General features: G+C 45.9%; 1 protein-coding gene across 6 annotated transcripts in view; it reads left to right on the top strand.

Moving 5' to 3' along the window:
- Positions 1-24,202, top strand: part of MACROH2A1 (macroH2A.1 histone) — a 76,495-nt gene that overhangs the window by 47,446 nt on the left and 4,847 nt on the right. The window contains exons 5-8 of one of the 6 annotated variants that reach the window (XR_012068616.1): positions 4,015-4,125; positions 13,608-13,694; positions 18,451-18,540; positions 21,474-21,648. Coding sequence is in view for 4 of the 6 variants with exons in the window: in XM_072957144.1 (XP_072813245.1) it covers positions 4,015-4,125; positions 11,762-11,861; positions 18,451-18,540; positions 21,474-21,648 (476 nt within the window). In the remaining 2 variants the exon portion in view is untranslated. Of the gene's footprint in view, positions 1-4,014; positions 4,126-11,761; positions 11,862-13,607; positions 13,699-18,450; positions 18,541-21,473; positions 21,649-24,202 lie in introns of all 6 variants that reach the window. The other 5 variants (XR_012068621.1, XM_072957145.1, XM_072957157.1 and 2 more) reach the window with 5 other exon arrangements.

Consider the following 24,202-nt stretch of genomic DNA (forward strand, 5'->3'; position numbering starts at 1 on the left):
TCTCTTTTGTGTTTCTGCTATAGGCTTTTGCTTTGTGTTTACCATGAGACTTAACTTATATTTATAACAGGATTTTAAGCTGATGATAAGTTTGTTCCCATTTTAAAACTATGTTTTTGCTCTCCCCTCCACATTTTATGTTTTTGCCGTCACAATTTTGCATCTTTTTATCTTGTGTAGCCTTTAACTAATTATTGTAGTTACAGTAATTTTTAGTACTTTAGTCTTTTAAACTTTAGACTAGCTTAACAAGTGATTAATCCACCACCTTTACTATGTATTTACCTTTACCAGTAAGACTTAAACTTCCATGTTTCCCTGTTACTAATTAGTGTCTTTTCTTTTCAGCATAAAGAAGTCCCCTTATCATTTCTAGTAAGGCCAGTTTAGTGGTGATGAACTCCTTTAGCTTTTGCTTGTCTGCAGAACTCTTTCTGTATTCTTCACTTCTGAAGGGTAGCTTTGCTGGGTAGAGTATTCTTGGCTGGAAGTTTTTTTTACTTTTAGCACTTGGAAAAATAATGCCAAGTCCCTCCTGGCCTGCAAAGTTTCTGCTAAAAAAATCTGCTAATAGGCTTATGGGAGTTTTCTTATAGGTAACAAGGTGTTTTCCCTCTTGCTGTTTTTAAGGTTTTTCTCCTTGTCTTTAACTTTTGCCATTGTAATTATAATGTGTCTTGGCATGGTTCTCTTTATGTTGTTCTTATTTGGAACTCCCTCGGCTTCCTGGCAGGATTTTCTTCTTTTTTATGACTGAATAATATTCCATTGTATGTGCATGTATACCACATTTTCTTCATCCATTCATCTATTGTTGGACAGTTAGATTGTTTCCATGTCTTAGCTATTATAAATGAAGCTTCTATGAGCATGGGGTGCAGATATCTCCTCAGTAGAGTGTTTTCATTTCCTTTGGATATATTCTCAGAAGTAGAATTGCAGGAGCACATGGTGGTTATTTTTAATTTTCTGAAGAACCTGCATACTTTTTTCCCATAATGACTGAACCAGTTTACAATGTGGGGCAACAGCTTTAATGCAGGTGGCCATAAGCAAATTAATCATTGCTAAAAATTACCAGAATTAATTACATGTTAAGCTTTATAACCTGGCTACATTGGCATCTGCTGACTGGTTTCAGGGTCACAGGGAAGCTCTCAGGCCCCCTTCTCCAATAAAACCAGCTCCAATTCCCAGATGCCTGAAATTCTTTCATTTAGGGCTTTCTCACCTCTTAAAATCCAAGTATCCTTGGGCAGAAGCACTAAATCTTTATCTGCTTATCAACTGCATTCCACTCTGGAGCATTTACTGAGCACCTCCTGTATGAATGGAGTTCACTGGGTAGAGCAGTGGTTTTTGAACTTTTTTGCTTGCATACTTCCTAAAGCATTTTAAAAAATCTTTATATCTGACACATTTAAAATCTGGCAGCTGAACTTTTCATAATAAACTTAAATATCTGAAAGGGGTATAATTTTGATATATAATAAATATTGACATTTAAAAGGAAAATTGCTTCATCACTCATTTAAATGTAGCCAAAGAAACCTAAATACCGTGATGATTTGCTATACCACAAAATACACAGAGGCTCCTTTTTAACAGTTGGAAAATTTACATTATGATTCTCCTTTGAGCCCTTATTTCTCTTTCTCTTGCCTCGCAAAATGTTATCCTGATGTAACACTTTTTTTTTTGCTTATAGTATGTTATTGATCTACACAAAACAAAAATAATATATAGAAATTCAAATTTATTTTGAAAAAATTTCTTGTGATCATAAAAGCACTGAATGTTATGGTTTCTACAAGATTGAATAGTTGCCATATTTATTAATGATACATAATTGATCAAACCAACAAATACTTTACAAATTTTAACTATTAAGAAGAAAATAAAATTTTCTTGGAATTGTATCATGTAACAGGATGGATGGAGATAAAACTTTTTCAGTTAACTCAAGTATCTAAGATAAATGTTACTTATCTGAATGAATGTTAATGTTGCTCAAATGAGTCAGGGTTCATAATCCTATATTTTTATATTTATAGGCATAAGTGTCTGGAAAATCTTGTTCACAAAAATAATTAAATGGGAATGGAAAGGATTTTGTTATAGCAACATCACTCAATCCTCTGAACTTTTTCTGAGTTACATGCCAACAATCACATAGTAATCTGTCATCAATTTGTTTTAATAAATGTTTTGTTTTAGAATTGTTTTAGATTTACAGAAGTTACAAAGCCAGTACAGAGACTTCTTAAATATCCTTCACCCAGTTTCCCTGTTGTTAACGTCTTCCATTACACTGATACATTCATCACAACTAAGAAACCAGCACTGGAACATTACTATTAACTAAATTCCATCAATCTGTTCTTTAATGATCTATCAGCTGTTAACTTAATTTGGTATTTCTTCAGTTTTGTTGAAAGCACAGAATTAGAAACATCTGACTTGTGAAAGGATTTGTCTTCCAGCCTTTCCCTTCCTGATTTCCTGGAAAGTAGATGAAAAAAAGGCCTTACTAAGACTTACCATTTAATAGTTGATTATACCTGTTTCTCTTACACTTGTCAAATCTGACACACTCAAAGTATTAGGAAAACCAAAATAGTGATAATTTTAATATATCTTTGCTAATACCATGTTTCTTGATAAAATGCTTTTTGTCTTAGCATTTATATCTAAACCTTGCAGCATCAAATTTAGCTCATTTAATTTATGGAAAATGTTCCAGGGTAGCCATATAACCTAAATTCCAAAGCAATCCTTATTGTTAAAGCTCGTAGCAAAATTAGACCTTATTTTTCAGTGTAAGTAAAAATGTTGATATATTAACGAATTTGGATCCTAACAGGGCAAATAGATAGGGCAGAGCCTTGCCCCAAGTTTACTGTCCAGATCCTTCCTTCAGGAAATCATGGCCATTTGTAATATTTCTTACCTCCTAATTTCTTGATTTGCACCCACTGGACCATCCTTCAAAAGTGATGTACTTTTTGATAACAATTAGGGGAAGGGAAAAGGTGAAGTATCTCAACAAAAATTGCCATTGTTCCCACTTTCTTCACTTGATAATATATCTGAATGCAAAAAGATTTCCAAGTGAGCCAAAATATCCATTTCTAATACAAGCCTTGTCCTTAACAGAAATATCTAAAAGATTGGGAAAGGCATGCATCCCTCTTTGAAGGGTGGTGCACCATGCTAATGCCTACTCTTGGGGAGTGGGAGAAGTGATTGTGGAGGGAGACCCAGCATGAAACCTTGACTGCAGGCTCAGATCCATTTTAGGAAGAAGTACATTAGGAAGTTGAGGATATGGGAAGTAATTAAACCTCTCTACACAACATACCCTTGCAAGGCTCTTGGAAACCCCAGGATGCAGATACTTCAGACTGAATGATGCTGGGAGGAGGCGTAAGAGCCTGCCAAGATCCATGCCCACAACAGGGGGGATGAGGCATCCCAAGGGGACAGATAGGCTTACCAGCAGTTTCCATATGGATCTTTCTCCATGACTGGTCTTAATGAAGGAGGGTGGGAGAGTCTTACCTCCTGGGCTTGGGAGGGTGATGGTCCTTGGTCTGCTTTTTGGCTCTTTGAGGACTAAAGGCCCAGAGCAGTTTGTTTTTATTCCAGACATGAATACCGTACAGGCATCTAGAAAGTGAAGACCCTGAATTAAGAGACATTTAGTGGTCTAAAGTTATGCAAGTGGTTCTGTTCTAAATTATGACTGTAAAATTTTGCCTTTTAAGTAACTGTTTTTTTTTAATATTATGAAAGTGATGAAGATACAGTTTAGCACTCTTTATAAAACTTTTGGACTTCAAAGTAACCCTGCAGCACCCACTTTGAAAAATGCTAGTTATGTGTTAGTTTCCTGTTTTCTCTTGAGTATTACAGGCAAGGCTTTCCATTTGCCTGCCTGTTATGTTAGAAAAGCCTAGACTCGCGTAGTCTCTGCCTGCACGGGCCTCATACTGACTCTTCTATTTGTGCAAGAAGAAGCAGGGAGAAGTCAGCAAGGCAGCCAGTGCCGACAGCACGACTGAGGGCACGCCTGGCGATGGTTTCACCGTGCTCTCCACCAAGAGCCTCTTCCTCGGCCAGAAGGTAGGCAAATGCGTGGCCCTGGTCTGCTCGCAGGCCCTGGGACGGATTGGTACCTCTGTCAGCAGGAAGGCCCGCTCGGGGCCACTCCTGGCCTCGTGGGCATGGGTGGAGAGAGAGTGGGTGGCAGGGCTTTAGGACAGGCCTCAGGGCTGGCCAAGGTGGGGGTGCTGGGGGGAGACGGGCAGGCTGAAAGGGGAGACAGTGGTAAAGAAGAAGGACAGTGTCTCCTGTGGGGGGTCGGAACACCCCGGGCTTAGTCTGTGGAAGGAGCTGTGTATGTGGGATGACCTGGTCATCCTATAGCACTGGCCAGAAAAACAGCCAGAAATCAAAACCAGATCCTGGAAAAGGAAAGATCTGCAGGCAGCCCAGGTGTTCTGGTGGGCACCAAAGGTAGAGCCCTGATCCAGGGGGCAGGATTGTTTCTAGACACAAAGCGGGTGCACTAAGCCATCCGAGGGCTCCTCAAGCCAATCGTCTGTTTGTTTTAACCGTGGGCAATATGTTTTCAGCCACCCCAGTGATGCAGCTTTGCCAGGACGCCATGGTTTTGTAACAGATGATTCACTTTTGTTGAAAATAAAAATGATGCAAAGGCTTTTAAGACCAGAGAATGAGAGTTAATTAGTATTTCTCTGTTAACACCAAAAAATGGGGTGGAGAGAGAGGGAATTTTCTGAATTTTTTTTTTACCCTACATTAAAAAAAAAAAACTAAAGGCATGAATTTGACCTTCCATATAAGTTGAGCTTAGTTTGAATGGTTAACCACTTGGTTCTGAAGCTGCATCATTTTTAAAACTTCACTGTCAGTTTTCTTTTGCATCTCAGTGACACAGTCCTCCTGCTCACCTCATCGCAAGTGCTCCTTCCCCCCTCCCTCTTCCTGTCACTAATTGCAATCAGGCTCTCATGATGCAATTCCTGTGGTGGATTCTGTGTTCCAGCAAATAACCATTACAGTGTACATTTTATAACCATTATCTGTATTTTGTATGCATTTTTCAAAGGAAAAAAAATAAGCAGCACTAGTTGTCATCTTAAGGTCTGGGGCTTCAAAAGTTTTTGTTTAAAATATTTTTTGTTTATTTATAAAATTTCAGCTCAGCAGTGAAGGCAACCACTGGGTCTCTTTTCACACCCTTTAACATGTCCTTTGGGTAATATGTGGAAAGTTAATGTGACCTGTCATCCAGATTGCTTTGGTTTGAACTAAAGTGTGAAAAACCCCTGTGCAAATAGCAGTGTGACTTTGGGGCTAGTTTCAATGTGCTTCAGGTCCCTAGTGCTGACCATCAGCCGAGACTTGGAAGCCTGTTCAGCAGGTAGAACATTTCAGCCTCTGGGGCCACTCTCCCTCGCTCCTCCCCCTGCCTCTCCCTTGGGTGCCCTGACCCTGGCCTCTCCCTTCCCTGTGTTCTTCTTGCTCTCTCCTGCCAGTTACCCCAAAACCAGCTTCCAGTCAGAACTCCTCACACCCCTTTGCTGGATGAACTCAAATATTTGCAGAATAGCAATACTCAGCCATGCAAATGTCCATATATAAACGGAGATGCCCTTCTTGCCCTTCTTGATCTTGGGATCAGGGCTGCATCTAGATCTGCTGCACATGGGCCCTGGAAGGGAGGCAACAAAGGCTGCAAACACATTTCTAGCCCCTCTGCACACCAAGCAGCACCATCCTCCTCCTCCATTTGGGGACATCTAGTCTCAGGCCTCAGGACCAGGCACCTCAGGCAGGAAAGTACCAGAAAGTACAAATCTAGCTAATCCTGTACCCGACAGAGTTCGGGAAGAGGAGTCCAAAAAGCTGTAGAGAAGCACTGATACTCTATAATAGTTTACAGGCATGTTATCTAATATTATTTAGGAAACAGAGGAACATGGAAGAAGTAGGCTTAACAGGGAAACTAATGTGCCTGCTAGATATCTTGACTTTTGAAAGGAGAATCTGATTGCTTGGAGCCCAGTATAAAACAGTCAACTATGAGAGAAGGAACTGTGTGCAGAACCAGAAAGAACACCTGCTTTCTTTCCTTTATCACACAGTCAAATGTGATAGGTGGGACAGAACCCCAAAATACCCTGAGACTGCCTTTGCAGTAAATATACTTCCCAAGACGCACACATCCAGGATGAGCTACCCCCAATTCCAGCTTTGCAGACTGCCTTTAGCAGAGTAAACTGGGTCTCCCCAAATGTGGTGTCACAGAATAAAGTGGCAACTCAAGTCACCCTAGGCACCCTATTAGGAACTCGTGTCCTAGCAGCCCTTTTGGGAACCCTGTGCCCCTTCAGCATGAGATGGAGTGTGTTCATAGTTGGGAGCATTATTTTGAAGCAGTACTTTCTGGCCCTTTATTCGTTTTTACTGTCGGGTGAAAGTCATGGCATATAGTGCAAAGGGGGCAAAAGTGGTAAAACTGACATATAGGAATTTTTACACAAAGCACATTTTAAAATGTCATTATTACAGACATTAATTTTGAATTGGATCTTAGGAAATGTTTCAAAAAGCATACTTGACAGTGATGACTGTATACTACCCTGTGTCTGTAAATCTTATTTTCCACCCGTGACAATGAAACCAATGCTAGAATAGTGCAAGCAAGCTGAGGTCAGAAAAAGTGATACTCTGCTTGCTACAGCCGTGTAAGGCTGGTTGCTAAGCCCCTGGCAGGAGAAGCCAGCCCAGGGCTTTGGAGCCTGGGGTCTAAGTGTTGTTGATGATGTATTTCACATACTGACATCTCAGGAGTAATCACCCTCATTACTCTCTGATTTTACCCAGTGTTCACACACATTGTTGAATTGTTTTCAAAAGGAGAACAGTGATGTGAATCTGAACTGACTAAATGTTTTTCCTTTGTGGTTCAGTGGAGATTCCCAGCTTCTTTTCAGAGACTTAAAAAGTTTTATGTCCAGAGTACTTTCAGTGTGCATTTCTATAAATCTGTGTCAGTGGTAGTGGATGACGTAGGCTTCCCTGGAAGAATCAGTGTTATTAGAAGCAGTTTGGAAGGCAGTGTAAAGAGGGTGTGAGTGAGTCTCTGTGCCTCCCCAACTATCAGGATTGCAGCCGCAGGCCCACAGGCCGCGAGAGACAGGGGTAGGTATCATGGGTTTTCTCCCTCAGATCCAGATGCCCTTGTCCCAGGGGCTGGGAACAGGAAGGAGAGAGGGAGCGCTGGAAGCGGTAGTCAGGAGGAAAGGGCTGCTACCCGCTTCCACCCTGTGGCTGATGATTGGCTTCTGAGCCAGCTGAGGGTGCTCACGAAGCCATGCTCCTGGGTCTCCAGCAGTGCCCACGCGTGTCCTTATCTTTGTGTGGCACATTCTAGCCCGAAACCCACCAGATGCCATCGCCAGGCCTGAGGTCTCTGGGGGAATTTAGGCCAGGGATGCGTGCAGGCTGGGCAGAAAAGGAGCCCCTTCATCCCAGAGGCCAGGGCAGGAGTGGGCCCTGGATCAGGCCCCAGGGAGCACATGGTTCTCCATGGGGACACAGAATCAGTTTTATGGAGAACCTCACCTTTCCATCCTCCTTAGCAGAAGTGGACTGTGGGGACAGGAAAAGACTTGCATTTTCTGTGGCAAGCACAGGGAAAGAAGACCGGCCAGTCTCCTTCCTTGTCCATGGTGGGGGGAGTAAGAGATAACCACATTTTGACAGTGACAGGATGACTCAACATGTCAGTCAGATCATCTTTAATGATCACTTTTATTTCCTAAAATTGAATTTCTGATTATAAATTTAAAAAAAATAGGATTCTTCTATTTCCTGTGCCAAATAGGTCATATCAAGGCAGCCTGGATGTCCATCCAGTAGCTCCAAGCCATCAGCTCCTTCCTTATCATGGGCAAGCTGCCTCCTGACCTGCCCTCACTTGTGGTGCCGCCCTCCCTTCCAGGATGGCCATGTTGGCTCTGAACCACCTCAGGTCCCAGCTAGGCCAAGGGCCCGGCTCCTGAGCTCTAGCCTTAGCAGTTAGCCCTGTTTTCAGGGAAGGGGTTTGTTGACTTCATCCCAGAGATATGTCTGGATGTTTGACATTCAATTCCAGGTCTATTTGTGGGCTCACAGGAACCAAACCCTGTCTTAGGGACTGTATGGCCCTCATGCAGGAGGCAACCCACTCTCTGTCTCCAAGGAGCTTTGTACCCTAATGAGTTCCATCAGGAGTGGACAACAAGGGTTAAGTGGCATAATCACTCGAGGGAAGACGGGGTGGTGTAGACATCAGAGGCTGGCTGCTGCAGAGCCCGCTAAGATGAGCATCACCAGGTCCCAGTGGTGGAAGAGCTCTTGAAGGACACGGCCCAGTCCCTTTCTCCCAACTCTACAGCCAAGTGGGGCCCCCTCTCTGCTCTGCCACTTGTAATACTCTGAGGTCACTCTCTCCAGTGGCCGGCAGTCTTCACAGATATTTTAAATTCCCCATGCTATGGTTTAAAACTTAGTTTCCCATGTTTCCCAATGTTAAGATAAGGAAGTAGTCACCTTATTCAAATTCTGAAATCATTAATGACCTGCCTCCATTCCAGAAGATCAGACTAAACTTGGCAATTTTCATAGTTCCCCAGAAACCTGCTTTTCCAGCCCACAAATACCCCTGTGCTTCAGACAGCCATGTGCCCCTTTGGCTGAGAGGCCCAGGTGGATTTGACCCTGGGTGGGCTTGGAGGGGGCCTGGGACCTCCTAGGACTGGCATCTATCCCGGCCCTACCAGGCCTGTGTGTCCTCTGCACAGCGAGATCCTTTTCAGGCATGTGTGTACATGGCCTGTGTCCATCTTTCTGTCCAGGGGCATCTGTCTTTGTGTATGATCATTTCACTGTTGGCTGCTGCCCACTGGTCCAGCCTGCCCAAGTCAAGATATAGCCCATTTGTCTTTCCAAAGTGCCTGAAGCAATTTGTCCTCTCCTCTCCCCATTCTTCTCCCAAACACACAAACACACCTCCATCCCCGGCCCCTCCACTAAGCACATGCTTTATAGTCCTCTATATTTGTACATATTTAACAACAAGACTGTTTTGTGGCTCATCCCCTCATCCTGAGGACTTCCGCTGAGCCTGGCACACAGCAGAGTGTAGTTGGAAAGTCAAGACTCAGATGTGGGTGAGAATGAACCAGCACTTGGTTAGCTAGGGCTTCTCAGTGCTGGTAGCAGTGGCTCCCCGAGATGCAGTAGTGTATGCTTCCAAGAGCAGGGCTGCCTCTGGTAAGAGGGAAGGTGATGAGCCCAGAGTGCACTGGGGAATCTCCGAGGATCTTGAGTTCTCTTTGCAACCACTCTCTCGCTTCAGCAAGGCTGTGAAGTCCCACAGTGTCCCCAGAAAGCCCATTCCCCTAGAGAAGAGGAGTTCTCCCCAGGCAGAGTCTCAGTCTGCTGGGGTCTCCCCAGCCCAAGTTGAATCTGCATGGAAATAGCTGGGTTTCCACTGAGGCATTTCTGCATACAAATCCAGAAGCATCTATACAACTGGAAAAAAAATAGTGTGGATTTTACAGATTTAAACATGTATGGCTTTTTTCTTTCTTAGCAGCCTTTTTTTTTAATGTTCCAAACTATCACTAACTTTTTTTTAATTTTTTTGGGGGGGGGGATTAGGTTTGTTTATTTATTTATTTAATGACAGTATTGGGGATTGAACCCAGGACTTTGTGCATGCTAAGCACACACTCTGCCCCTGAGCTATACCAGCACCACATAAACAAACCAAAAAAGAATCTCATAGATGTCTTAAAAGTGTTCTCATCCACAACACCAAGTGGAATGTTTCTTTCCCTTTTTTCTCCTTTTCCTTTCTCCTCCAGCAACCTTCTGCTGCTTAATATAGTATGGGGTTTTATTTTTGGTAGGGAGCAAGGAGTATTGGCTTAATGTGTTTTTATTGACAGCATTTGTTTGAGTACTTACTTGATATCGTAATCAAACCCTTTCCCCCATCCTGAACCCTGAACCTTCTCTTACCTTACCCTGAGCCCCCGTCCTTCTGGTGCGTGCCCACCCACACCCCTTCTCCTGAGCATAGTCGTTAGCACCCTCGCCCTGATGCTGTCTCTTTTCTGAGGCTCTGTCCTGGCACCAGGGCCTGTACTTCTGAGAGTCTCACTGTGTGAGATCACCCAGTGGGCTTCCTTCAGCTTCCAGAATGTCGGTGGCCCCTGATCACCTGCAGTGCTGGGAACTATACCCCAGAAAGCCCAAGTGGAGAGAGTTTGTGCCTCTTCTCTGTTCAAGCCCTCACTCACAGTGAGGCCTGCCACGCTTTGCCAAGGGACTAACCAGAGTCCTTCCTCGGCCATGAGACCAAATTTATTTCCACAACTTTTAGTCTAAGCAGGTCCCTTTTTTGAGAATTTGCTGACTGCTTCTGGGAATCAGAAATGTGTTTATATTTCTGTTGCTTATAGAACGTCAGGTTTTTTTGTTTGATTTTGATTTCAACAAAATGTTTGGCCCTGGAAATTCAGTGACTTGCAGCTCAGTTGCCAAGAGCCTCTGGCCAAGTGTCTGCACACAGCCCTCTCCTGGGAGTGAGTGCCTAGACAAGGATGCCTGCCCTGCTGGGCCTGGTGGGTGCGATCAGCTCCCCCAGCCAGGGTTGCAGTCGGTCTTGGGCATCCTGTGGCTGCTTGGGCATTGCTCTCTGCTGCAGCTGTTAGAGATTTATGTTACTGAAGAACAAGCATCTCCACTGGGAGAGCATGAATGCTTAGCTGCAGGCACTTGTCCCTAAGGACAGGAAAGGGAAGAGTAGGACCCAGAATGCCCTGGGAAGCTGATTCCCCTTGCCTTTCTGACAGCCAATCTAGAACTTAGAATTCCTCTCAGATCGAGGGTTGTGATGGGAAGGGGAGTGGCTTTTCACAAAGACTCAGTTGATGGGGTACTCATAAAACTCACTCAAGGGAAATGCTCTATGCATTGGGCCTCAGATTAGCCTCACCAATAAGGTGAACAGTTTAAAGGACACACTGTCTTGCTCAAGAACTGCCGTGTTTCTTCTTGGGTTTTGCCGGAACTTCAGCATTACATGACTAATAGGCACGTAAAATTAGATGTTACTAAGCAATAGACCATTCTTGCTCCTTGCCATCCCTGAGCAGGGCAGGGGAGCCAGCCAGCCAGTAGTCATGGTGATGGGGACAGCCTGAAAGGCCCAGGGCCCCTTGGGAGGAGAAGGGCAGAGGTACTAGGGGTTTGCCCAAACCAGTGAGGACTTCTGCACCATCCCTGCTCAAAGAGGAGAACAGTCACATATGCCACCTCTCCCTACCCCAGCAGTGAGTGCTCCACTCTGGGTCCTGAGCTGTTGTACTGTGGCCTCCAGATCACAAGTTCTTTTAAAGGGAAGTGGATCCCCCAGTCTGATAGGTCTCATGCCTCCCTTTGGCCCCAGGCATCACTCAACAGGTTCTGGACCCTCAGCCTAGCTTGCTTCTTTTCAGCATCCCAGTCAGCATTTGAGTCTTGTTTGAAATGGATTCATTTTAGCCAGTGACTCCCTCTTCCCTTCTGTGCCCAGTGCACCCGGAGTGTCCACTGCCCTCCTTTTATATCCCAAGGCTCACGGCTCTGTGACTTCCCGGCTGTCCTGTTATTTCCCACCTCATGCTTTTCTTTTCAGCTGAACCTTATTCACAGTGAAATCAGTAATTTAGCCGGCTTTGAGGTGGAGGCCATAATCAATCCTACCAATGCTGACATTGACCTTAAAGATGACCTAGGTAATTGGGGATGGGGTTTGGCACCATCAGCTGTCAGATGAAAAGTTATGGAACCCAGAATTTAGGCTCTTCATCTTCTAAAACTTCAGATGGTCAAACCAAAATCCCAAATGCAAGACTAGTGTTTGAGTATAGACACTGAATGTCTGCTAACTCCAGGCCATTCAAATAGGAACAATCTGATAATGCTTCATTAAGTGCGATTGGCTACTTTCCCCTGGATTGTAAATCTGTTGCCATCTAAATTCTCTTCCATAATGATCATACTGACTGCTGGTTACTTGGGGGGGGGGGATTTTTTAAAGATGTGTTCGGTATTTTTTTTTTTAAGAACTGAAAAATCTCAGGTAAATACAAAATGATAGTTTCTCCATTTAAGCCTTAATTAGAAATGACACTCACCAAAGCTTGAAAACGCTTGAGAAGGGAGACAAACTGCATCAATACCATGAAGCTCTCTTTAGTCCACTAGCAAATTGGTTTTCCCCAAATTTACCAGCTACTGTCACTTCAGCTGTTTCTACAGCTGAAAACAGTGTATGACTTGAGTGCCACCTTCATGAATTATTTGTCTGAAATACGATACTAAAAAGAAGGGCAATATGAGTGCGTTCTTACGGAGGAAAACTGCCATGGCATCTCCCTGCTCAGGAGGGTGGGCAGTTCAGGACAAGCTGAGAGGTACCCCTCGGGTGTCCCACTGCATGGCTTCACCTTTGCAGAGAGGAACTGTCAGCTCAGGGGCACAGTGAAGGCTCTTGTCCTCTGATCTGTTAGCCTTGCCAGGGGCAGCAGCTAGCAGATGCCCGCAAAGGCAGCCTCATACCTGATGCTGACCGAGGTATGTTTTGTGTACCTTTAGCTTCCATCTTCGGCCACCTTTGTAAGACGGTGTATTTCCTTACTGGGAGAGGTGCTCGTTCCAGAGCCCAGACCCGACTCACACAAACTGGGTTCAGCAGTGGGCTGAGGACGTGAGAATTGGGACTCAAGCAGGCCTGGCTTGAACTTGTTTTCCAACTGCCTGAAACAGATACTTTCTTTAAAACAAAAACAAAAAAGCCCACCAACTAGAAAAAGCAAGCATCCTATCTATCCATGGTATATTTTATACGTAAAATACGTAAAATTAAGATGGATTACAATACGAGGTAGGCCTGAGAAAATATTCTTACACATTTGAGGTGGAAAAATAAAGGCAGTCCTCTGTGTAACACCTACTGTTTACTCTGTTTTCAAGAGATGTTCCTTGAAGAGTAGACAAAATGATGAATGTCACAAGAAGAAAAATCAAACCCTGAAAGGTGACTGCTGCCGACAAAATGGAGAAACTTGTTGTTTTGGTTGGCCTGATGGTCCACATTTTTTAAAAACAGATGCCATGTTTTAATAGCCTTCTCAGTGGGGTGCCAGTCTTAGAGGCTTTTGCAAAGTGAAATGGGGCATTCGTTGTTTTGTTATTTCTTTTAACCTTTGGAAATGATCTCATGTGTGTGTTTCTCTTTTTTTGGACTTGCCATTCAAATGTTTAATTTAAACATGTCACATTTGATATTCCTCCTCCTCCTCCTCCTCCTCTCCTCACCCCCATCCACATGTGCGCACACTTCGTGGACTGATTGCCCTTTTGGCTCATATGTTGGAATCGACCAGGTAGGCCAGCCCTGCCATTGGGGCCTTAGTAAATGTGCCTGTGCGTGGGTCTCGGTCCAACACAGTTGATATACATTTGTTTACCTGTTATAGTTGCAAGTTGTACAGGCTGACATTGCCTCGATCGACAGTGATGCTGTCGTTCACCCGACAAACACTGACTTCTACACCGGTGGTGAAGTAGGTAATGCCTAGCCGGGTGCTGCCGAGTGTGTGTGTGCATGGTCAGTCGGCCGCCGCAGACAGCTTGATCCTTTGACAGCTATGCAGGGCTGCATTCATTTCACACTTCCAGCTGTCCTGACCTTCCCCAGGTCTCTCATCCCCGGGTTGTGAATGCGAGAATACAGCTAACTGTCAGCCAGGTTGCATCGTGCAGCTCACTAATGGGCACACTTCTGGTTTGGAAACTGGTTCTGCAACGTCATTTCTTCATTTGCTTCTTGAGGCACTGCTTTTGTGGAGACTGGGTTCACACATGATTTTAGCTGCGAGAGGGATACAGCCAAATTGGCTGAGTTGCATCCAAGACCACGTCTGTGTCCTCTGTGGACCTGGTACACAGGAGTGCCTGTGCCCAGGTCTGTGTCAGAAGCACAGTTATTCCTGAAAATGGCCTTCAAGCCCCAGGCACACATGGGCGTGCTTTTAGAACAGTCTCCCACGCTTAGGGGTTCTCATTTTGATGTGGTGTCCTTAGACCACTCTTGAGAAACTTTCTCCTAGACCCAGAAAATTCCTTCCTCTCCCTGGCAGCTGAAACACATTGTCAGTTGGCTTCCGGTGCTAAGGAGCTCAGGGTGGGATGAGGCAGAGAGAGCTTTTGGGGTGCCAGGTGCCAAGTCCTGTGGCTGCAGACTTGCTACACAAGCATCAGATAGTGCCCAGCTTTAAGAATGTGTTGAGGAGCTTATATAATGAGGAGATAGCCAGGTGTGGTGGCAAAAAAGCACAGGTTTGGAACTCGGTAAAAGGATACTGAACCCTAATCTTAGCATTTACTGGTCATGGGCCTGGGCAAGTCACCTAATCTCAATGCCTTGGTTTCCCTGTACATAAAATAGTGGTAATAATGAGAATTATGTTAAATCAAATAAGCAAAGCACCTTGTTCAGTGCCTGGCTCATGATTGGTGCTTACTGTATGGTCTCGCTCTCTCATGTGCATATATGACTTTTACAGTAGATGTGCAGATCCCAAGACCAGCATTCCGAGTATAGATTCAAACACCAGTTTCCAAAGAGAATGGATACATCTCTGACAAGGGCAGAAGTGAAGTCATCTTGAAGGATGAGGCTGTTGGGATTTGCGTGAGTGTCCCGGACACTGGAAGTACAACAGCTTGGCAGTCCCGTCCAGCTAAGTTTAGATGTCCAGCTCTGTCCAGTGTCACTAACAAAGCCCACAGTCTGCCCCAGCCATTGTGATTCGGGCTAATTGCTCTCCTGGGCATTTTGGATTTTTGACATGTAGGGAAAGACAGACTGGACAGAGAGTCAGGATTCGCCAAGTCTGCTGGCCTAAGTGAAATCAGGCGGTAGGCAATTAAACTCCCCTTTCACAAGATTTTGGAGGAGTTTAAGAGCTCCTAAATCAGGCAGCTTAAGAGAAAGATAACTTCCTTTTTTAAACATGAAAACTTGATGGGAGGGAAGTACTTATTTGGAGGAAAATAAACAGCTAAGGGCTTATCTTTCTGCCAGGAGTGAGGCAGGCCTGGGTTCATCCTGCCATCCAGGACTTTGGGTCCTGAAATAGAAATTATGAAACTTCTTGGGCAAAAGCATCTCACCCAGTCCCAGGGAGAAAAAAAAAAGGGCTGACCTGCAGTGGCTGTGGAGGTGTTTGTGCAGGATTAGCCATACCAGGAGGTAGAGCTGGAGGCTTTGAAGCCCGGAGGAGACAGCTGGGATAACAGGCAGGGCAACTGTGCCCCCCCCGGAAGAGCCCAGTCCTTCCTAAACTGTGAACAGAACTGGTCTCCTGGGAAAACTGACAGTGCTAGTGCTTCCCCTCTGACATGTTTGCCCCCAGCCCACTCGTATGCACAGGGTGGGCATATGTAAGGAACCCAGGCCTGAGAGCTTGGTCAGGGTCACAGGGCAGGTCCACACAACCTGACTGGCCTGTGAGGAAAGACTGTGCCAGGACCTGAACCCAGGTCTTCCAAAGAGCCCACCTCAGTGCTTTTTCTCGGAGAACCAGTCCAAACTAGTACTGAACCCAGCTCTCTTTTACAAGACCAAAACTGTGATCATCCGGATTCACACATGGTCTCAATTGGTTCCAGCTTCCACTTTGATGTGTGAGAGGGGAAAAGAGGAAGCGAGGATGTAATCACTCCACTTCTCATATTTGGTGTGAATTCCTGAGTCCCAAGACTGCTGGAAGAAGGAATGCGAGTGCAGGAATGCTTAGCCCCAGTGATTAACTTTTACCCATCAAAGTTCTTTCTAACAGTGAAATAGACCACAGGCTGAGCCTGACATGTGTCCAAGCCTAAATTTTCGCTTAGGCTGTTTCGAACACTGATACTTATGCCTGCTTTCTAAGCATGAAATAATGTTCTTGTTCTCATGGGAGTAACACATGTTTATGCTTGGGGGCAAATAAGCCAATTGCTTTATGATTAACCCTGAAGTTAAACCTAAAAAGCAAGAGTCTTACATTAACAGTGTTGACAATTCAGTTGAAATGGGCCTGTTTCTTGTTAAAAAGTACACGTGTGTCTACATGAACATGTGCATACGTATGTGTGTGTAGGAGTCAAGTCCTGACGGGGTTGATTGCCTGCAATCTAGGGTTCAGTTTTTAAGTTTGGGAAATGCATTAAGTGTAATTTAACTTGCAAATTTCACCTCTAATTAAAGCAAGATTTAATTATAAGTAAAAATTTTAAACACTCTTCCTAAGATAAAACATCTTTAATTATAAATCAGCCCATTTTCTTACTATTTCTGTTTCTGAAAGAAGTTGGTGGTATTAATACAGCACTGATTTTACTTTTACCTGCCAAATTTCCCAGTTCTCCTCAAAGAGTAGATGTGAGAGAGAATGCAGACCTGAAATAGTCCTGCCTGGGGCATGTTTGTATCTGTCCCTCAAGCTGGAGGATGGGTGAGGAGAGGAGGCCAGAGTAGGCACAGCCGGGCAGCAGCATTTGGGAGCCAGCATATTCAGACGTCCAGATTCAATTTTCTCAGTTGCATGGGTATTTTGAATGAACCCGTTAATCGGGCCTCACTCACCTGGGTTGTACCCCAAAGTCTCCACCCCTGGTGGGTGGAGTTGAGCCACAAGGCCCGACCGAGCCTGCTCCCTAAAGCCCATTCAGCCACTGTCTCTGATGCTGAACTTTGTCAGAAACACGCAGAGGCCACCACCACTGCGGGTAAAAACCTCTGAAGAGTACATGTTTTCCCATTCAAGCCCACTGGACTGCTTTCCAAGACAGGTGAAGGCTTGCGGGCAGTTTGGGCTGACGAGGAGGGATGCCAGATCCCACCTCAGGGGTCCCAAGTTCATCTCTGTCTGAAAGCCAGGCCTTCTAGCTGAGTGCTCCTTGTGGGTGACAGCCAGCCTGCTGCTCACATTCTTTCAGGCACCCAGACCTCCTAGAGTTGGGTGGCCTCCAGGTCAGTGTCTGCCACTAGCCATGGGCTGTCTTATTTGTGACAGTACCCAGGCTGTCTGCTTTTCCTTCTGGACACTTCCTGGGGTTAGTTCACCCCTCCAGAACAGCATGCAAATGAGGCAGGTTTCTCTACAATAATCAGACCTAGTCATTCCAGGGTGAATCCAAAGAGAATCTGGGCTGGTGCATCCCAGTGCACCCTGACTGACCCACACCAGAATGTGCCAGGGGCACCCTGGATTTTCCAAGACAGATGGTGAATCTTAAGGGGAGTATTTTATCCTCTCGTGAGGAATGTACTTTAAAATGTGCACAACTGAGGAATCAGAGCTTACAGAAGACTGAGACTCCATTCTGGCCAAACCTAAAGGGATAATTTTGATTGCTGCCCACTGTCCCATGTGAGACATTTAACCCACAGACCTTGTAGGTGTTGGTAATCTTGTTTGGGAACTTGGCTTTCACAGCAGGAATGGATTATTTGGCAAGTACCCTAATTCAAGAAGAGGTGCTCCCTGCCTCCATTTGATTTTTTTCTTTGTTTGTTTTAAATCTGGTCTTGAACAGTTAGTCATTCTTCTTTGCAAGCTTTGATATAATACAAGTTCATCTTTAAGCTCTGCTTCTGATGTTGCTCTTATTTACCTAAAATGATTCTGAATCATTAGTATGATTAAGGAAATACTGTCTGAGGCCATTTTTTTTCTTTTTTTGTATTCACATATGACACCAAAGCTGCAAAACAGGAACTAAGCGTGGTAATAGTGCTGGTCCAGAGGTGGCCAAATCTGAGGGCTTTCTTCTGGGCCTTCTGCCAAGAGGAGAGCTAGCTGCCTGATGGAAGCATGGCATGCATCTTCTAAAACCTCCTTATTTGGAGACTCTCCCAAGAGACAGAAGAAAATCCAGGGGAGGCATCAGCCTCGGAAGCCAGCACCATCTGGTTTCTCACACCGATGGAAAGCATGCAGGATGGGCATGCTCGCAAAGAATAGGCGTCTCCCGTCTCCCTCACATCTCTGGCATGTCTAGGATCACCCCAGATCACCCCAGTTCGCCCCCAAATAAGGGGCAGCAAAGGCAGCTCAGTGACCAGCAGTGCTGGAGTGGTGACTGGCCGACAGTGAATCCCTTCGAAACCTCACTTTTCTGACTCAGCCAAGGCTTTGTCCCTGTTTTGCAGCTGTCTGAAAGTGTAGCTGGTCAGATCGTTTGAAGTATGCAATCACCTGACATGCTACGTGTCTGTGTGTGCCCCAAGACACAGGAATGACAATCTGACCTCGCCCTGTCCTTGTCTAGGAAACACGCTGGAGAAGAAGGGTGGCAAGGAGTTTGTGGAAGCTGTTCTGGAACTCCGGAAAAAGAACGGACCCTTGGAAGTAGCTGGAGGTGAGGCGGGGAGCACTGGGCTGATCTGGGTACGGCGTGTGCACAATGGGGAAACCATTTTATGAGACAGCTCGGAATCAGAGATGCACGGGTATTTCCGAGATGGAGGCAAGAGAAAGCCTGTTAGGCTTCCATCACATACAAATTGTCAGGGGAACTTAAGGGTTGTGAAAGTTGCCTTTCCAAGTTTTTTCTTTATTGCTTAAAATAGCTTTTAAATGTTTGATGTCTAGACCTCAAATTTTAAGCAGTTACAGAAGCCAGGAGCTGAGAATTACAGATAGTGGTATTGAGCCATCTGCAGAACTGCTGATGAGGGATGCAAGTGAATGCTTTTCACTCAGCCATCTGTGTTTTTAATGGGAAAAATAGACATACACACCTCTCACTTGCCAATTACGCCTTTCCTGGTACTTAGGATAAGAAAATGACTTGAAATCTAATGGGAGAGTATTATTGCTAAGAGCCAGAGTTAGGATTCTTGTCACTGTGGCCAACGAGGATTTGGGAATTTTAGGTGGACACAGGGTTTCCTGAGTGCTTGGGAGTCTGAACAGTGGGTACCCACTCACCCCACCAGCAGTGTCTGGACAAGCCACTCCTTGCCTCTCTTTGGCCTCCAGTTTTCCCTTCTTACTAGATGGTCCCCAGTGCCCATTCTTTCAAATCCTGTTTCTGATTTTAAAATGAATCTTAATTGAATTTGGCCTCAGCACTTTGTGACAGCCACACAGCCCTCTCTGGAAGACACTGGGCCTTACCCCTCTTTCCCCAGTGACCACACATAACCTCCCATTCCTGGGCTAGACAGAGTCCCCACTGCAGATGAGAGGGTAGCATTTCCTTTACTGCTCTGTGCCTCTGACCTCTGCTCTGTCAGCTCTGTTTTGCCTGCAGAGGGTTGGTGAGGGCACAGTTACCAAGCTCTTCCACACTGAACACGGAGGACACACACAGCATGAACTCCCCAGCCAGGGGCTCCTGGCCTTTGCTCAGCCCCTTCTTGGCACCTCTCTGCTGGCCAAAGGCCCTTCCCATTGGTACTCTGGTTCAAGCCCATTTGGTGACCCTCAAGCATGAGGTGTGATGATAGGTGGCCCTGATGCTGCTACACACCAAACTTAGCTGGGGCAAACCCATGAGATTCAGCACAGCTAAGCACATGTTTGCTTGTTCTTGATTTTTTTAATTGAAGTATAGTTGATTTACAATGTTGTGTTAGTTTCTGGTGTACAGTGTAGTGATTCAGTTATATATATATCCTTTTTCATAGTTTAATCATAGGTTATTACAAGCTTTTGAACATAGTTCCCTGTGCTATACAGTAGGACCTTGTTTATTTTTTATAGTTAGTATCTGCAAATTCCAAACTCCTGATTTATCCCTCCCCACCTTCCCCTTTGGTAACCATAAGTTTGTTTTGTATGTCTGTGAGCCTCTTTCTGTTTGTACATAAGTTTATTTGTGTAATTTTTTTTTAGATTCCACATATGAATGTTAATGTACTTGCATTTCTCTTTCTGACTGACTTCACTTAGTATGATTATCTCTAAGTCCATCCATATTTCATTCTTTTTTTGGTTGAGTAGTAGTCATTTACATATATATATATATATACACACACACACACACACACACAGAGCCCCCATTTTTATCCATCCAGTCATCTGTTGATGGACTTGTTCTTAAGATTTTAGAAAATGTTTTTTAAAGTATAAAGGCAATAATAAGACATATATCCCGGTTCCACTTATCCCAGTTTCCAACAGATGATCACTGTTAGCATGTTTCTTTCCAGTCTTTTTCATGCATAGTTTAGCAGTTACTTCTTAAGTGGACAGACAGGTAGATGAAGCCTTCCAATCTCAGGTTTCCTGTAGGTCAGTACTACAGCCCAGAGTTTTCAAGCCAGTCAGCCAGCAGAGTCAAGATTCAAAATCAGACCTATGACTGTGGGTTCAGAGCTGTTGCTACTGCATTGTGAGACACTTCCCCCACATCACTCTTCTCCAGGGTCTACTAGTGACACAACCTTAACAACCCATACCTCTTTAACAGCACAGAGGGTGTTCTTCATAAATGAGGACACACTTGATCAAAAAAGTGTGGGTATCTTACTGCAGCAGTGGGTGAAGTCTAGCAGGCCGCACTGACCAAACCCACTGGTTCCAGAACTCCCTTGTTTACGTTGCAACTCTGGGGACAGGACTCCTGGAATGTGCTCTGGGAGACGTGGGCTGGCCTGTTACATTTCCTGGTGGAGTGTGCCTTTGGGTCTGGGTCTGACAAAGGGTAGAGACTGAGAACCAAGCCTGGAAAGGCAGGTTAGCTATGGAGATCTGTGGCTGGGGAAAGGCTCCTCTTCTAAGAAGAAAAAATAGTTCCATCCTAAAAACACAGATCAGTTAGGCAGAAAGATAGGGCAGCAGACAGCTATTTGAGTTACTTTCCCAAACAGGTTTCCTCTGAACTGTGTCTGAGAGATTTATAGATAAATCATCATTAAATGCACATGAATCCACTTGAGGAAAAGGGGGGTTGGAGACCCCAAAAGGCAATTAATATGACGCTACAAACATTGACACATTCAGTCAAGTAAGATAGTTCAGGCCCTGCCTTCTGGGAGGTGAGGGAGAGGATTTACGCTGACCTTGATTAAAATTCCTGGTAGCAATGCATCCTAACTCCAACTTTCCAACGATGGATGTTGGCTTGGGCTCCTCCCATCCAAGGGAGGAGACTCAACTACGAGCAATTCCCAGCTCGGACTTACGTGGGAATCCCAAGGCAGCAGGCCCTTCAGCCCTCCTTGACCAGGCGGTCGGAGGGCCTGGGGAGACACGCTGTAGCCGGGGAGCAGGCCTGGGACCGGCAGCTTGTGTGCTTGCTTCACAGACGGACCGAACTCACTTGTCCTGTCTTGTCCCCTCCAGCTGCTGTCAGCGCAGGCCACGGCCTGCCCGCTAAGTTTGTGATCCACTGTAACAGTCCCGTCTGGGGCGCAGACAAGTGTGAGGAACTTCTGGAAAAGACAGTGAAAAACTGCTTGGCCCTGGCAGATGACAAGAAGCTGAAGTCCATCGCCTTTCCGTCCATTGGCAGCGGCAGGTAAGGGTGTATGGCTTGTCCCCATGTCACGTAGGGGTGTATTTGAGTATTTAGCCCATTCTTGCCGAGCTCTGTGCTCAAGGTCAGCTGAGGCTGCTTTCAGGCACTTGCCTTCCTGCTTGCAGGGAGACTGGAGGGGGGAAATCAGGAAGGACACAAACACTGAGTAGTTGTGAGGGACAGCTGAAGGGATGTAGGGGGCAGGAGGCTTGAGGACAGTATAAAACTTCGGTTGTGAAAGCCCAGGTCAGGTCACAGAAGGTGATCTCAGAGGGTGACTTTGAAGGACATTAAGACAGAGGTCGGTAGGGAGGGGTGAACGCAGGGACCCTGACTGGGCGAGCCCCCCCCCACCAGGATCCAGCCTGGAGCTGTGCTGCTATCCTGTCCCAAGACCGCAGCATTCCTAGGAGGAGCCCCTGCCCCTTACCTCTGTGCTAGCGAGGCTTCGACCTCCCCAGAACCTGCTTGCTCACCTCTGTCTCACTGCCCTGCTAATGAGGTGGAACTGAAGGGGCAGATACATGAGAGTGGAACAGGACTGGCTCTCCCCCACCTCCCACCCTGTGCACCCCCAGATGCCAGCAGATACCCCCTCAGGTCCCTGCCTGTCAGAGCAGCACTGTGCTCAGGGTCAGGCCTGGCTAACTAGCTAAGTGCTGGCACATACATTAACCCCTACTGAGTCCAGCCCCCACCTAGTCTGTAAGCTGGACATGATCGTCCCCCCATGCAACATCTCAGGGCCACTCTGGAGATGAAAGGAGCTCTCTGCAGGGAGTCTGCTTTGAAAACTATAAAGATACAGGGGCTATCTCGGACACTGCCCGTCACATCTCCAAGGTCCTCCCTGCCAAGGGTCTGAGCCGCAGGCCTCTGGACAGCTCACCATCTGGCCAGGGGAAACTGGCCTTCAGAGCTGCCTCAGCCCAGAGCTCTGGGTCAGCAGGTGGCTGTTGGGGAGCCTTGCTGGGTCTCTGCCATCAGTCCCTCCCAGGCCCAAGGAAGGTGGGCTGTGCAGAGGCAGCACAAGTTCCCAGCACACTGACGTCCGTGACACGGCAGGCTGCACTGTCGCCCTGGGTGAGCCTGAGTCACAGCTCTCAGAACTATTCCTTGTATGTACAGAAAGTGGCTCTTTTCAAAGCACTTCCCTTCCAAACCCATGAGGAGGAAGGAGAATGGATTTTGCTATTTTCATCTTGGACAGGCTTTGTAATGCTGCCTCCCTAAACAATACCATCACTGAGGGTCGCACAATCAAGTTGCTGGAGCTGGCCTTGGGCGGGCTCCCTGTCACACTGTCCTGGGATGTCTGTTCAAGAGCCCTTTAGACGCTGTACCAAGAAGGCCTTGCCTACAGGCAGACAGGCACCGTGCCCCAGGGTTCTCTGTGACAGCAGTCACACATGACTGGCAGGACCCAGCAGAGGACTGAATATGGGGAAAACAGAGGGGGAAGACTCCTCTGGAGCCTCTATCAAGGGCAGAATGAGCATTCCCCCATATCCCTCCTGGATGTGAGCTGTGGTGGCCTCACCTCACCTCACAGTGCTGAGCAGCTGAGTCCTCCTGTACTGGGGCTCCTTTGAGTGAGGGCCCCTCAGTCCTCTGCACGGTGAGTGTGCCCTCTTCTCAGGCGTACTTGCAGGAAGAAGCTGGAGTAGCATATCAGCTGTGTCACAGAGGTGAGTGTGGGGAGGGACCCTAAGCAGGGGACAAGTGCAAGCTCATGCCACCTTGCCTCGTGCATCCCCACACTTACTCTGCCCTCTCATGCTTTGAGCACTTCACCCCCAAATGTCTGCAGGGACATGCAGAGCTGACGCAATCTCATACGTACATGTTGTTTTGGATCGCCGTCCACTTTTGCAGTCACTGCAGTCACTCTTGTGTCAAGAGCGTACGTTGAATGTCATTTAAAAAGTGAACACCATTTCAATGCATATTGAAAGAAAAGCTGACAGAGCTAGAGCATCTTAAAAGTCCTTTCAGTTCGCTCTAAGATTACCTGGCCAAGACAGGCATTCTTCATAAGGTAATCAGCAAGCACCCGGCAGGTGGAACTTTCCCAGGAACTGTGGAGAGATGTGTTATAGGTGTCTCAGTCCCAGAGTCAGTTCAAGACCTTTTTCTTTCTTTCACGAAGTGCTTTTGAATCTGAGCAGAATTCGCCTACTTCCTGGCTCTTTCCACTTTGCCATCCCCCAGTCTCCCATAGAAGTTCTATTTAGTGCTACCCTGCTGTGTGACCTTTGATAAATGAATCACCCTCTCTGTTCCGCCTTATCAGCTAGTGAGGCTATGGGACTGCCCTTACTCGCAGACGGTTCTGGGGCTCAGTTAATTAGTATTTCGGATGCACTTTGATCTACTCTGATGAAAGGTGCTTCCGAGGAGAGAAGCAATAGGAGCCTTTATTGGAGGTAATAATTTCACACTCTTTCATATAACTATTGGGGAATTTTTAATTGAAGCATAAAAGTAATTCCCATAAAAGAGCATCTGTTATTACAAACTTATTTACATTTTTCACAGAGTAGAAAGTTTTAAA

Source organism: Vicugna pacos, chromosome 3 (assembly GCF_048564905.1).
Source record: "Vicugna pacos chromosome 3, VicPac4, whole genome shotgun sequence".
NCBI lineage: Eukaryota > Metazoa > Chordata > Mammalia > Artiodactyla > Camelidae > Vicugna > Vicugna pacos.